General features: G+C 46.1%; 1 protein-coding gene across 1 annotated transcript in view; it reads right to left on the bottom strand.

Annotated features, from left to right (window-relative positions):
- FASN (fatty acid synthase) overlaps nucleotides 1-13,419 on the bottom strand; it is a 58,725-nt gene that overhangs the window by 29,780 nt on the left and 15,526 nt on the right. Inside the window, exons 7-15 of the mRNA XM_027872997.1 lie at nucleotides 12,656-12,771; nucleotides 12,359-12,493; nucleotides 8,889-9,348; nucleotides 8,146-8,333; nucleotides 7,131-7,320; nucleotides 5,454-5,548; nucleotides 4,520-4,654; nucleotides 3,549-3,752; nucleotides 903-1,018 (exon numbers count right to left, since the gene is read on the bottom strand). Of these exons, the coding sequence (XP_027728798.1) occupies nucleotides 903-1,018; nucleotides 3,549-3,752; nucleotides 4,520-4,654; nucleotides 5,454-5,548; nucleotides 7,131-7,320; nucleotides 8,146-8,333; nucleotides 8,889-9,348; nucleotides 12,359-12,493; nucleotides 12,656-12,771 (1,639 nt within the window). The remainder of the gene's footprint in view (nucleotides 1-902; nucleotides 1,019-3,548; nucleotides 3,753-4,519; nucleotides 4,655-5,453; nucleotides 5,549-7,130; nucleotides 7,321-8,145; nucleotides 8,334-8,888; nucleotides 9,349-12,358; nucleotides 12,494-12,655; nucleotides 12,772-13,419) is intronic.

Raw genomic sequence — 13,419 nt, 5'->3', positions numbered from 1 at the left:
AGCTCAAAGACTCTGGGAGCCAAGTCTGATGAATAAGGTGGGTGATCATGCTGAGCAATACCATTTTGGGTTAGAAACAAGGTATGTCTTTTAAACGAGCTTGAAAAGCATTTCCAAAAGGAGTTCCTGAAATATTTTGAGTAAGAGCAGCACCATTTGAAATAAATATCTAGTTTCCCAAAGGAATTACCTTGAAGGAGTCAACACCAATAGAAGTCATATCAATTCCTGTACATTAATTTAAAACGAAAACGACCCAACAACCAAACTCTTTGTTTTATAGCCACCATATGCAAGTCAGTATCCATTATCCATGGGTGGATAACTGCTTTGTGAAATAAATAACTGAACCAGGTACACCTCCCTGCCCTTGTCAGCAAAGTCCCAGATTTCACTTGGGCTGAGCTAGGGTAAGACAGGAATCAGATGGACAAGTGGTGGGAACATTTAGAGTGTTTAAACAGGCAAATGAATGTGGATGTCTATCTAACAAAACTGAAACGGCACCTGAGTTACCCATATCTCTTCCATATTAGAGAAGACAACTGAGAGTTTGAATGGACTGGGCTGGGACTCTCTCTTTCTTTTTTTTCCCCCTTTTAAATAGTATTTTATTTTTCCAATTACATGTAAAGACAATTTTTAATATTCATTTTCTAAAATAAAGTTTTGAATCCCAAATTTTCTTCCTCCCTCCCCTTCCTTCTCCCTAAGATGGTAAATAATTTGATATAAGTTATACATGTGCAATCATGTAAAACATATTTCCGTATCAGCGGGACCCTGTTTTTCTAGGATCCCCCATGGGGCTGTGATGGTGAAACCTGGGCTAATCCCAAGTCTCTCCCTGTAGAGTGTGAATAGCACCCTCTCCCCACCTGGCTCCCACTGGACTCATTTACCCAGTCAGGTGGAGCTTTCCAATGTTGGTAAGGAAGAACTCCAGGTTGTCCTTGTGGTCCTTCTTCATCAGAGGAATGATTGTGCAGGTTGGCTTCAAGCCTCTCTTCAAGACTGCCTAGGTGGGGGCAGGGAGAGACCCAGGTCAGGGAAGAAGTCATATGATCAAGGTTGCAAATGGCAGAGAGAGCAAAAGGTCATTCTTTGCCCAGCACCAGGCATCCTTCCTCAGGTGGTGGAAAGCTGAGGGGCTCAGCTCAGCCCTGATCCCAACCCTAGCTGTTGTCTGCTATGCTCCTTAACCAGAAAGTGCTTCCTGGTAGCTAACCCTTGTTTGACTTTTATGACTGATGGTCCTTCCTTTGTCTCCAAATGCCTCTAAATGTGGTCCCATAAAGTATCTATACAGTCACTACTTCTATTTTTCTTTCCAGTCTGTTTTGTGCCCCTGCTGAAAAACTTCTCAGGATTCTATGATCTACCTGTCACCAAATCTGATGGTACTTTCTCAATTATTATCCTCTGTAATCCTTCAGTAATAAGGTTAGATCTGGCCATTCTCTTCCCTGGTTTCAGTGATTTTGCCCTCCTCTGGCTCTCTGAGATATATATCTAGATATATATCTATATCTATATAGATATGTATGTACGTACACACACACACACACAATTACTCCTTTTTCTCCTTTAGTCAATCCCCCTCCCCCCACCCACTGAATTTCAGATATTCCCTAGAGTTCCGTCCTCAGCAACTCAGTGTTTCTCTACATTCTTTGCCTCAGGGATCTCATGACTTCCAATAACTTCAAATATGTAGAGGATTCTTAAATTCCAGTCCAATCCACTGCAAGCTTGAGTTGGAGGGATAGGTAGAGGGAGTAATCATGTCAGGCGAATTACAGAACCTTGAATTACTGAAATAAAAGCTAGCCAATCTTCCTTGGAGGCAGTCTGGATATTTCCACTTGAATATCCTATCATCACTTTAAACTTGAAGTGCTTAAATCAAATAGTATCCTAATATTTATCATTCTTTCATTCTCACTACCATTTTCCTAGTCACCTAGGCTCAAAGTCTGACTTAATGTAGATTGAGATGGAAGGAACATCATATATAGTCATTAAATCCTGATTTTTCTTCAAACACATTTCTCACATGCATCCCTCCTCCATCCCCACTCTAGTCCAAGACCTCATGACCTCATGCTTAGATGCTGAACCACCCTGCCAACTCTTCTATCCAGATTCAGTATCTCCTATGCAACACCATCAGATTAATCATTTTATTGGATAGTAATTTTATTATTTTTTCCTTATTAATTAATTTATTTTAGTTTTCAACGATCACTTCTATAAGCTTTAGAGTTTTAAATTTTCTCCCCCCTCCTTCCCTAAGATGGTATGCAAACTGATATAGGCTCTACATATACATTTCTATTAAACATATTTTCTCATTAGTCATGTTGTAAAGAAGAATTAGAACCAACAAGAGGAACCACAAGAAAGAAGAAACAAAACAAAACAGAAGGAAAAAAAAAAGAGCAAATCGTATGCTTCGATCCGTCAGATTAATCTTTAAACATCACTTTCAACATCTTGCTCCTTTACAGTAACTGAGAGCCTAAAATGGTCGTTCGCTGTCTGAACTCCTCATCAAGTCTAAACTTCTTTGTCAGCTTTCAAGGACCTACAAAATCTGGCCCCACCTGTCCAATCTATTTTCCCACCATTCCCCAAAAGATCTCCCCCATTTAAACCAAGATGATCTCTATCTCCCTATATGGAGCTCACTGCCTTTCAGTCATTGATTATAGTTTCCCTTGGCTCTCTTCTCAACAGCTTTTCAAAAACTCCTTTATCGTCAAGATGTATCTTTTCCAGGAAGTCTTCCCTAAATCACTTTAGCTCTTGTTCAAAAGAACACAGATTTAGAGGTAGGAGACCGTTAGAGACGGGTTGAATGCAAGTCCTTCATTTAACAAGAAGAAACTGAGGCCCAGAGAAGCTAAGCCACTTGCCCAGGGTCACACAGATGTGTGTCAGAAGCAGGATTTGAACCCATGGCTTGGTGAGTCGAGTGACCTGTGCACTCTACCACATTGCCCCTCGTTGTCTCCCTCTCTTCTGAATTCATATGGCACATATAACTTAGAAGACATAATTGCATTTTAAATATCTTTTTTTTGGTGAGGTGGGAAAAGGAGGGCTTAGAAGCAGTTTCTTCATGTTCCTTGTCACTTCTGCTGTTATAAACTGCCTGAGGGCAGGCTCTGTGGCCTTGAAGGAATTTTTCCCCTCAGATCCCACTCCGAGCTTTATTTGTTATTTCTTGATTTTATTTAGTATTGATTTTGTGTATTAGATCCACGATTGTAGCTTATCTGCTTACTAAAAGTTCCTTGATGGCAAGGACTCCATTTTAGTTAAAATTTCTACCTTACCTGTTGCCAAGGACAAGATGCATGACCCCAGTAGGTACTTAAGAAATTTCTGTTATACTGTGCTATACAGGTCTCCCAGGCAGCCCCAGCATGGAGCTAGCAAGAAACACTCTTTGCCAACTGCTGGAATGACTCTTGCTGCCACTCAAACCTGCTGGTAATACTGCTGGTGTGCTTGAGTCTGGCCCCCCCCAAGGGTCCCCGTACCTGCAGGAGGGCGTGGGGGGCGATCTCCAACACCACAGCATTGTCGGGGACATGCCTCAGGGCCTCCTGGAAGAGTACTGGGCTCACCAAGTTGTTGACGTTGTACTCTGCTGAGGACGTTTGGGCCAGGGGGCTCGTCCATTGGTCCTCAGGGATGGAGGTACTGAGCCAGCGTGAGGAGCGGGCTCGGGGACTTTTGATCACCTGTGTGAGAGACCCCCAAGATTCCAGTCTGTTCCAATTTTTTGCTGGTATTCTTTCTCTCTTTCCATCCTCTCCCCGCCAACCCTCCCCCCCAACCCAAAACAACCCATTATTATGTATCTTCTTTCATTTTTGTCCGTAGCCTCATTCTGAAAACTACATGAGCTCAGAATGGAGGCCCCAGGTTGGCCCAGTTGCTAACTTGGCTCTAAACTGTTTCTAAATCCCTCTCCAAACCTGTTCCCAGAGAGGACAAAAGAGCTCAACAGAACTTGAAAAGCACTCACTGTTCACTCCTCTTGTAATACTTTCATCCCTTCACTCCATCAATCCCTATCTACCCCCTTGACCAGTTAAAAAAACCAACTCAAAACACACCCTGCCCCACTACAGGAAGCCTTTCCTGACCCAATCACTTTTATTCTGCCTCCCCTCACCCCTCATGGTAAGGAATGGTAAGAGTTGGAAGGACATGGGATGACCTCCAATCTAATGTCATTTTACAGGTGAGGAAACTGAGGCTCAGAGGATATGTGTGAAGTGACTTTATTAAAGGCAACACAGCTAAGCTAGCTAGAACCCATCTCACCTACTCTCTAACTAGTCCCATTTCCGTATTAGACTATAAGCTCACTGACTACGGGGACCAGCCTTTGGCTCTCTTTGTATTCCTCACTCCTACACCCTCCTCGGTGCTTCCTAGAGGGTGTGTTCTACACCAAGTGGGTGTTTGGTATGTGACAGCGTCCCGACTCCCTCTCACTCACCTTCTTCAGGGCCTGGAGCAGCATGGGAGCGATGGACTCCATGAAATAGGAGTGGAAGGCAACGCCACCTGTTCTCACTTCCTTAGCAAACACCCCCTCAGCCTTCAGCTCCTTGATGAATTTGCTCACTAAAGCCTGGGCAGGGGGAGGGAGGGGAATGGACAGGGTCAGTTCCCTTGGGCTTCCATCTTCAAGGAAACACAAAGGGGAAGCATTTGGGGGAGATGGGGAAGAGGGAGGGCTTGGTCTGCGTCCCTCTTGTTATTTTCAAGCTACTATTTCCAAAGCCACAATTGTATTTGCTGGAATACATGACATACTCATTTATCTGAAAAGCCAGCTGAGAGTCACAGAACGTTAGAGCTGGAAGGAGACCTCAAGTCCAAAAACTCATTTTACAGGGGAGGAAACTGAGGCCCACAGAGGCAAAGGGACTTGCATGGAGTTATAGAGCTAGCTCATGACAGAGTTGGGTGGTGGCAGCATGCTGGTGAATACAGGTCTGCCTTGAGACGATTGCTTTTTCCATTACACCAACCTGCATCTCACAGAAAAGGACCTGTGATTTATACATGAGGCTCAGAAGATGAAAGCCAGAGCACATATCCTCTCATCTCAGGAGCTGAGCCCTCATTCTAAGTAAGAGCTCTTAGAACCACTCTGAAAAACTGTTCAGTTCCAGTCTTGTCCCCAAGTCCTAGATCAGAGGTGGGGAACCTGCAGCCTTGAAGCCAAGGGTGGCCCTTGAACACATTGTTCTGTGAAGTTTGGATTCAGTCAAAGGGCCCCACTTGAGGACCTAGAGGGCCACATGCGGCCTTAAGGCCGCAGGTTCCCCCACCCCTGTGTCTAAGAGGAAACATAAGATAAGTTCCCTGCTGCCTTGGAAGGCCAGATTCTCCAATGCTTTCTCCAGCCCAGGGACCCCACTTACCTGGGGCCCTGAAATGGTGACTGTATCCTCAGAGTTGTGGCAGGCAGGGACAACACCCTGGGGACAGCGCTTTTTGCATTCTTCCCATGACAGCCCTATAAATAGGGAGCAAAGTGTCACTTTAAATCACAAAGGGCCAGGAGGCTCCAGCAGTAACCCAGTAGGGTTAGGGTTCCTTTCTGTGGAGCACAGAGACTCATTTGTTCCCAGGGTTCCTTCTCCTACAGTGGACTTTGGTAGACCTAGTAGTTGATAACAAGTACAAGAACTTGAGGATAAGAGCGTGCAGAGTGTTCAGTACATATGGATGCTTCCACCAGCTGGATCCCCTGGCTCTGAGGGGATGGGGAGGGAGGTTACAGGCTTAAGTGGACTTCAATGGAGGTTAGGAGGGAGCAGAGGGGAGATGATAGTAAGATGCACTTAAGAATCCCAGGTACAGCCCTCCCTGCCCTGAGGGCTATAGGGTGGAACAGAGCTGGCCAAATCCAGCCAGGGTAAGATCCAAGTCACTTTGGGCTTTGGGCCATTTATTTCTAATAGATCTATGAATAGGCCTCCTACCTCCCCCTCACCACCCACTTCGGGTGGTTTAACTTTGCCTTTCTCAGACTTGTCAGGGACATTCTTCTTGCATCCTCTTCCTTCCTCTCCAGGCACTGTAGTAACTGCTGCATAATCTGTGCTTAATTATGTTTCTATCCTGTAGTTTCACATTAAAGGGTAAACTCCTTAAGGGGAAGAATAAGGCTCCACCATTTCAAATGGTTAGTTCTGGCAAGGTCTTGACCTACGCTCATGGAGCATGGTGGCGGGATGATTAACTCACAGCAGAAGACAAGAATAACAAGAATCAGGAGAAAAAGAAGAGCCTGAATTGAAACAGCACTTGATAGTTTATAAAAATGCATATTGCACACTATGAAATACATACTTCACTCCCATTTTGCAAGTGATAGGATGGAGGTTCAGGCCACTTATCCAGGCCTTCTAACTCCAAGTCTACTACCAAGATAATTTCTACTTAACTCTGGAATACATTGCAGTACTTAAACAAAACAAACAAAAAGTCCACCTGCTGTGGATTTATCTTCCAATTGTTTGATGTAGGCTAACGTTAAAATGAGCTAGCATTTCCTGGATGGTGGCCGGGAAGCAGGGTTGGAAGCCAGCCTGGAGTTAAACATTTGTCATGAACAATCACAAAGTGGATAATTAACACACGAGTCCCTGGGAGAAGAGGAGGACCACAGAATGTGAGAGGTGGAAGATCTCCTTGGAGATCACCTTGTCCAAGCTACTCATTTTATAGATGGTAAAAATGAGGCCCAGGGAAAGGGGAAGTAATTTGTTCAAGGCCACACAGCAGCTCAGTAAAGAGAGAGTTGGAACCGGAACCTAAATTCTCCAGTCTCTACTGCTCTGTGTGGTTTCTTCACCCATAGTATGCCTAGAAGGAGGTATTTTGCACAACTATGGGTAGCGGGAAAATTCTTAACCAAACAAACGACAAGAGGTGATCACTGAAGACAAAACAGACCTTTACCTCCCATGCTAGTCAGTCCATAGTCTGCTCAGGGCCTAGGGACTGTTTCTGATCTCTCCCTGTCCTGATTTCTCAGGGGAGCCTGGAATGGGCAGCCCCACATAAAGGCATGGCAGTTCTCAGACACCTACCCACAGCCGCCATGCTTCCTGCAGGGAACTTGGCATCTTTGATACACTGGCCTCTCCAGTAGGCAGCAAGAACAGCCTCATTCTGGGTGAGGCAGCCATCAGCATAGCCACAGGCCACCTCACCCAAGGAGTGCCCGACGATACCATCTGGCTTCAAGCCCATTGCCGTCAGCATGTCAATCTGGGCAATCTGAAGAGGAAGAGTAACGGGGAGAAGTGAATCAGACCAAGGATCACTGACCCTCCAATTAATACTTTCCCTAGCCTCTAATACCAAAGTGACAGTATAGGGCCAGCCAGTCCTAGCCCATTTCTTTGTTGGATCCTGAGATTCTTGGCATAGGAGGTGGGGGGGGAGTACTTGAGCATTAAAAACTGTCCTATATCATTAAAGACGACCATAAGCAGACAAACATGCGGTTTTTTCTAACAGGGTAAAAGTCAGTCATACTTGACTTGATTCCATTGCCCGCTAGACCAGTGACATGTTACACACCTGGCTAAAATTAAGGCCCTACCTTTTTTTTTAAGGCAATTGGGGTTAAGTGACTTGCCTAGGGTCACACAGCCAGTAAGTGTCAAATGTCTGGTCTGAGGCCGGATTTGAACTCTGGTCCTCCTGACTTCAGGGCCAGTGCTCTATCCACCGTGCCACCTAGCTGCCCCTAAGGCCCTACTTTTTGACCAATGAACAGAATTAATTGTTCTTTGTGTGACACTTTCTGGCCCAAACTGGGATTGAACCCATGACCTTGGTCTCACTGAACCCATCAAGCTACTGACTCCCCTCACACAGTCTGGCTAAGAAGGACCTGAGTCAAGCAGTTCATAAAAATCAAGCTACCCACCCCTCCTCACCTACCATGAGGTTTCCTGGAAAAAAGACAGAACCACACAGGTCTTCTAAACTCTTTTTCTTGAGTTAAGGATGATTTGTTTTGTATGAGTGGGTGGGTGGTGAGGTCTACTGGATGAGGTACACGTAGGAATGGGGAAGCGTCTTCTTCTTTCCTACCTGAATCGCAGTAAGACTAACAAAGGCATGGATGATGTCATCAAAGGTGGTTTCGTCCGTGCTCAGTAGTAGGTCCGACACCTTGAGGCCATACTGTTTCACAGCCTCATCAGAGCGCAAGATGGAGTTGCGAAAGATGTCCAGTCGCATGAGACTCAGGCCCATCCCCTGCCATTGTGTACCCATACCTGTTTGAGGGGTGGGAGGACAAGGTTACTTAGTTTAAACCTTATCCTCCTTTTCCCCTCCCATTTGCTGGGAGGGAGGTGTTGACCCCATCCCCGGCCCACTTCAGGGTAGCCCCAGAGGAGAGAGACTGTCAGGTGTGTATGTGGGAGGGTTCCTTGACCAGCCCTTGACACTACGTGGGGAACTCCTGGGTCCAGGGAAGAGCAGTCAGGGACAGGGTAGGAGAGAGAAGAGGGAAGCTTAGTAACTGCCACAAAAACAAATGAATTTCTTATAAAGAGGAATGTTATCATTCTTTTAGTTCTCACCCTTCCTTTCCCAGACATGAGGAAATGATGAAATGGGACTTAATGAGGATTTAGAATTTCTTAACATTAAGTGTTGGGAGAAAAAAAGAATCACAGAATTAGTGTGGATTTGTTGTATTTGGAAACAGGAATGGACAGGTCCTTCTCAAAGCTAAGATTCTATGATTAGAACAAAGCCCTGCCCCCAAGAGGGTTTCAGATGGAGAAGATCAAGGATGGGGTGGACAAAGGGGCTGGAAAACTTACCAGAGCAGATGAACCAGAGGGGTCGTTCGCCTGAGGTTACCATCTGTACCTCCCTGGCATGGCTCTCACCCCCAAGCACAGTGAAACCTCGGTAGGGCATGCTGGCTGGGGGCATGATGGCAATGTCATTGAGCATGCTCACAAAAGTCTCATCTTGGGCCTGCAACTGGCCCTGCTCCAGCAGTGTCTCTACAGCTTCCTCTGTCCGCCCGCTGACCTGCAGCAGATGTGGCAAGGCTGGGGACCGAAGGGCTGGGGCCCGCCTGGTGTTGGGCTTGAGAATGACATGAGCATTGGAGCCGCCAAAACCAAATGAGTTGATGCCAACATTGCCACCTTTGACAGGGATTGGTTTGTCCACCACCAGAAGTGTCCCATCCAGTAGGGCGGGGATTTCGGGGTTGGGGTTCTCGAAGTACAGGTTAGGAGCCCAGACCCCATGTTCCAGACAGAGAAGCACCTGCGGGTAAGTGCAAGATGAGGCAGGGGAATGAGGGTGACCTCTGGAGTGTCAGAGAGGCAATCAGAAAACCTGTTCTCTGCAGCTGGTTTTTCAGGGCTAGAGCAGGACTAGCCTCTTTCCTCCTTACACCTCAAATTGGAACTACTGAATGAATTCCATCCCACCCACTCCTGCTACCACTAATGAAGCTTTAAAGGATGGCACCCTGGGAAATCTTCCCTGCTTTACATTCAGTAACATGGGGCCTGGGAGATGGCTTACGACTCTCTAATGGGACTAACATTCTACAGTTCTACATCCCGGGGGAAGGTAGCTATTATCTGGCCAAACAGGAACTCCAATTTGTCTGTGAACCATGCCTGGCTCTTAGGCCCTACTTTCTAAGTCTTAGAAGGTTAGATCTGGAAGGCACCTAGAAAACCATTCTATCCCCTTGATTTAGAACTAAAGAAATTGGCACCCAGAGTATGGTAATGATAGATCGGATTGGTGGTCATCTTTTTCATCCATATGAGGATCCTATGGGCACAAAAGTACTCCTTGAGGTTCCTTTTAAAAATATATATATAACATGGCCTGAGAGTGGAGGGAGACAGAGGGACTGTTGGTAGACAACAGCATTAAAATATGCTTCACCATGGAGATTACCAATGATCCCATAACTGCCACATTCAATAGTCATCTCAATAGTCATCCTTCTTGATCTTTCTACAGGACTGAACACTGTTGACCCTTGGACATTCCTGGACTGTGAGTTTTGTGATACTTCTGTCTCTCTGTTCTCTTCCTACCTCTCTGACCGCCACTTCTCAGCCTCCTTTATTGGATCACCATCCATGCCATACTCCAAGGCTCTGTCCTGGTCCCCACAACTCTTTCCCTTGGTGACCTCATCAGCTCTTATGAGTTTACTGATCTATGCAGAAAACTATCAGATCTATATTTCTAGAACTCTAGTCTTTCTCCAGAGCTCCAGTCCTGCACCTGCCTAATGAACATTTCAACCTGGATATTATATGAGTTTCAAATTTAGTACATACAAAGCAGAACTCATTATCTTTTCCCCCAAACCTTTCCATCTCCACACAGATGTCCTATAAGCATCTCAGACTCAGTATGACCTAAACAGAACTCATTATCTTTCCCCTCAAACTTGGCCCCTCCTGAACTTCTTTATCTCTGCCTAGGGTTCTACCATCTCTCCAGTAACTCAGGTTCACTATCTTGGTATTGTCTTTACCTCCTCACTCTCATTCACTCTCCTTACCCTACATAGACAACCAACCACTTGTTTTCTTGCTTCCCTCTCACATCTCCTGCATGTTTCCTTCTCTCCCCGTTCACTGCCATCACACTTATCACCTCTTGCCTAGCTTACTGCAATATCGTCCTAATTAGTCTCCCTGTCTCAACTGTTTCCTTACTCCAATCCAATCTCCACACAGGTGAAGATTCCTAAATCACAGGACTGATGACGTCACTGTCCTACTCAATAAATTCTAATAGTGCCCTTTTACTTCTAGAATAAAATATAACCTGCATCCTTGACCCACTGTTGCCCTTCCCTTAGCGTTTAAAGCTCTTTCCTGGCCTAGTCTAATCTTACCTTACCAGCCTTACAGCTAATGCATACATTAACCCTTTTACATATTAAGCCCTCCAGCTATGCTGGAGGAACCACCATCTCTAAATTCCTGATATACAGGACTTTGTCTCCAGTCTGTGCATTTGCACTGGTTGTACCCCATTCCTGGAGTGCCCTCTTATCTCACAACCAGGAATTCTTGGATTTCTTCAAGACCCAGCAGAAGAGCTACGTATATCTCCTTTGTATTCCTGTATACAGGCTCACTATCTCCCCCATTAGCATATAAGCTTCCTGAGGGAGGGGATGTCTCTCTTGTCTTTGTATCCCATGATAGTCACAGAGCTTGTCAAGTGGTAAACCCTTAATAATAGCTTGTCCATTTGATTGGATTGACTGATTCAAGTAAAGTAGGTTTCCAGCCCTGCCTCCCCAACCCCACTTTCCTGTACTAGGGCCCCCCTACATGACACCATCCCCAGGAGTACAAGCAGTGACCCTAGAATTCAGGCTGGAGATAGGAGGGCAGGTAAGAAACAGCAACATAAGACTGCGGGAGGAGATTTCCAATGGGGGGGGTTGGGGAGCAGAAGGCTTCAGGGAAGAGAAGGTACTTGTCCAGAATATCCACCTCCTACACAGGACAGCAAGAGAACAATCATTCAGCCAGCCCATGGCTGCCTCCTCCCCCAGAGTCAAGCCCAATCAATCAACCACACCTAGTCAAACCAGCCAAGCCAGGCAGAGGTGGCAATCCCATTCTGGGGCCAAGTCGCCTGTTTCCCAACTCCCATGAGGCTCACTAACTAGTCAAAGAATCAAAAAACATTTGGGCTGGAAGGGATCCTGGAGGTTAGTTACCTTGTCTAACTCCTTCATTTTATAAAGGAGGTAATGGAAATGGATTGAATCTCAGAATTTTATAGCTGGAAGGAACTTTAGCAAATACCTAGTATACTTCCCCCCTTTTAATTGCCCACAGGGAATTCAGGGTAAAAGTCTTCTGATTCAGAGGTTAGAGCTTCCCCCACTCTTGTTTCCACAACTCCTATTACGTACTCTTTCCCATGCCTGCTTCCCAATTAAATCCAATTTGCAACAGCAAAATTTAAGGGCGCTCATAAGTGGAGAGACCACTCTGCAGGCTGAAATTGGGAAAGGGTAACCACCACACTCACTGAGACATTTGGTTTGGCACCATGGAAGACACATACCTCCCCCTTAGGCCAGATGACCATTTCCCCCCAGTCACTTTCCCAAGAAGGTTGTATACTTGGGCATAAAGAGAAAATCTATCTTAACCCCAACCCCAACCTGTCCAAAGCTTAGGGGGACAAGGGCTCCTTCTTCTACTTACAGAATGGAGATAAGATCCTAACAAGCTAGTCTGGGCAGGACCATACAGCTTTCTACATTGGTTACCTTGGACAAGGCTGCCAGCCCTGAGGCAGGTTCTGGATGACCCATATTTGATTTTGTGGATCCTATTAGCAGTGGCTCACAGCGAGACTGGCACAGAGCCCGGATGATGCCATTCAGTTCTTGAGGATCCCCAACCTGGGGGAACAGAAGAGAAACAGACCATGAGTCCCAAGGCCTAGCTCACCTTGAGGGCTACTTTCTACCGGGCTGGGAAAACATCTGCATAACCCTGGCTGAGATGGGTGAGGAGGTATAGGAAGAAGGGGGTGGGGTGGGGAAGGGAAACCACCATCTCACCTTGGTGCCAGTGCCATGGGTTTCAACATATTCCAGTGATTCTGGGGAGACTCCAGAATCCTTGTACAGAGATCGCATGAGCTGTTCCTGTATCTCTCCAGAGGGGAAAGTCACACCTGCAAGAAAATGCCATTTTCAAGGTCCTGACAGCCCCATAAACTTTGCCCACTGGTGGTTTCATCCCCATAAGCCATCTACTAGCGAGGTCTTTCAGACGGTATTTCAGCTCCTTTGCTGCCATGCCATGTTCTGATGCTCCCCCTGCCAAGCCAAGCGCCTCTCTTCTCTGAAGGCCGGCCAAACACTGAAGGTAACTCAGCACCTGGTACAGTCTCTTTGTCAATTTCTCCTAACTTGGGACCTTCAGATGCCACGGGTTCAAAATGCTGCTTTCCAGGGATGTAGCTTTCTCCAAAGTTACCGATAATCTCTTAATTGCCAAATTAGTGATGGCCTTTTTTCAGACTTCCTGTTTCTTAAACCTATCCACACCATCTGACAACATGGACTACCTTCTCCTGGACACTATCCTCCCTGAATTTTGGTGACACTGCTCTCTCCTAGTCCTTCTTCTATCTGTCTGACCACCAGTCTCTCTCTTTTTTTTTGGTTGGGCAATGGGGGTTGAGTGACTTGCCCAGGGTCACACAGCTAGTAAGTGTTATGTGTCTGAGGCCAGATTTGAACTCAGGTCCTTCTGAATCCAGGGCCAGTGCTCTATCCACTGCGCCACCTAGCTGCCCCCTACCAGTCTCTTTTGCTAG

The sequence above is a fragment of the Vombatus ursinus genome, unplaced genomic scaffold, assembly GCF_900497805.2.
Source record: "Vombatus ursinus unplaced genomic scaffold, bare-nosed wombat genome assembly UNPS02014801.1, whole genome shotgun sequence".
NCBI lineage: Eukaryota > Metazoa > Chordata > Mammalia > Diprotodontia > Vombatidae > Vombatus > Vombatus ursinus.
This window is presented reverse-complemented; position numbering and strand designations above follow the sequence as displayed.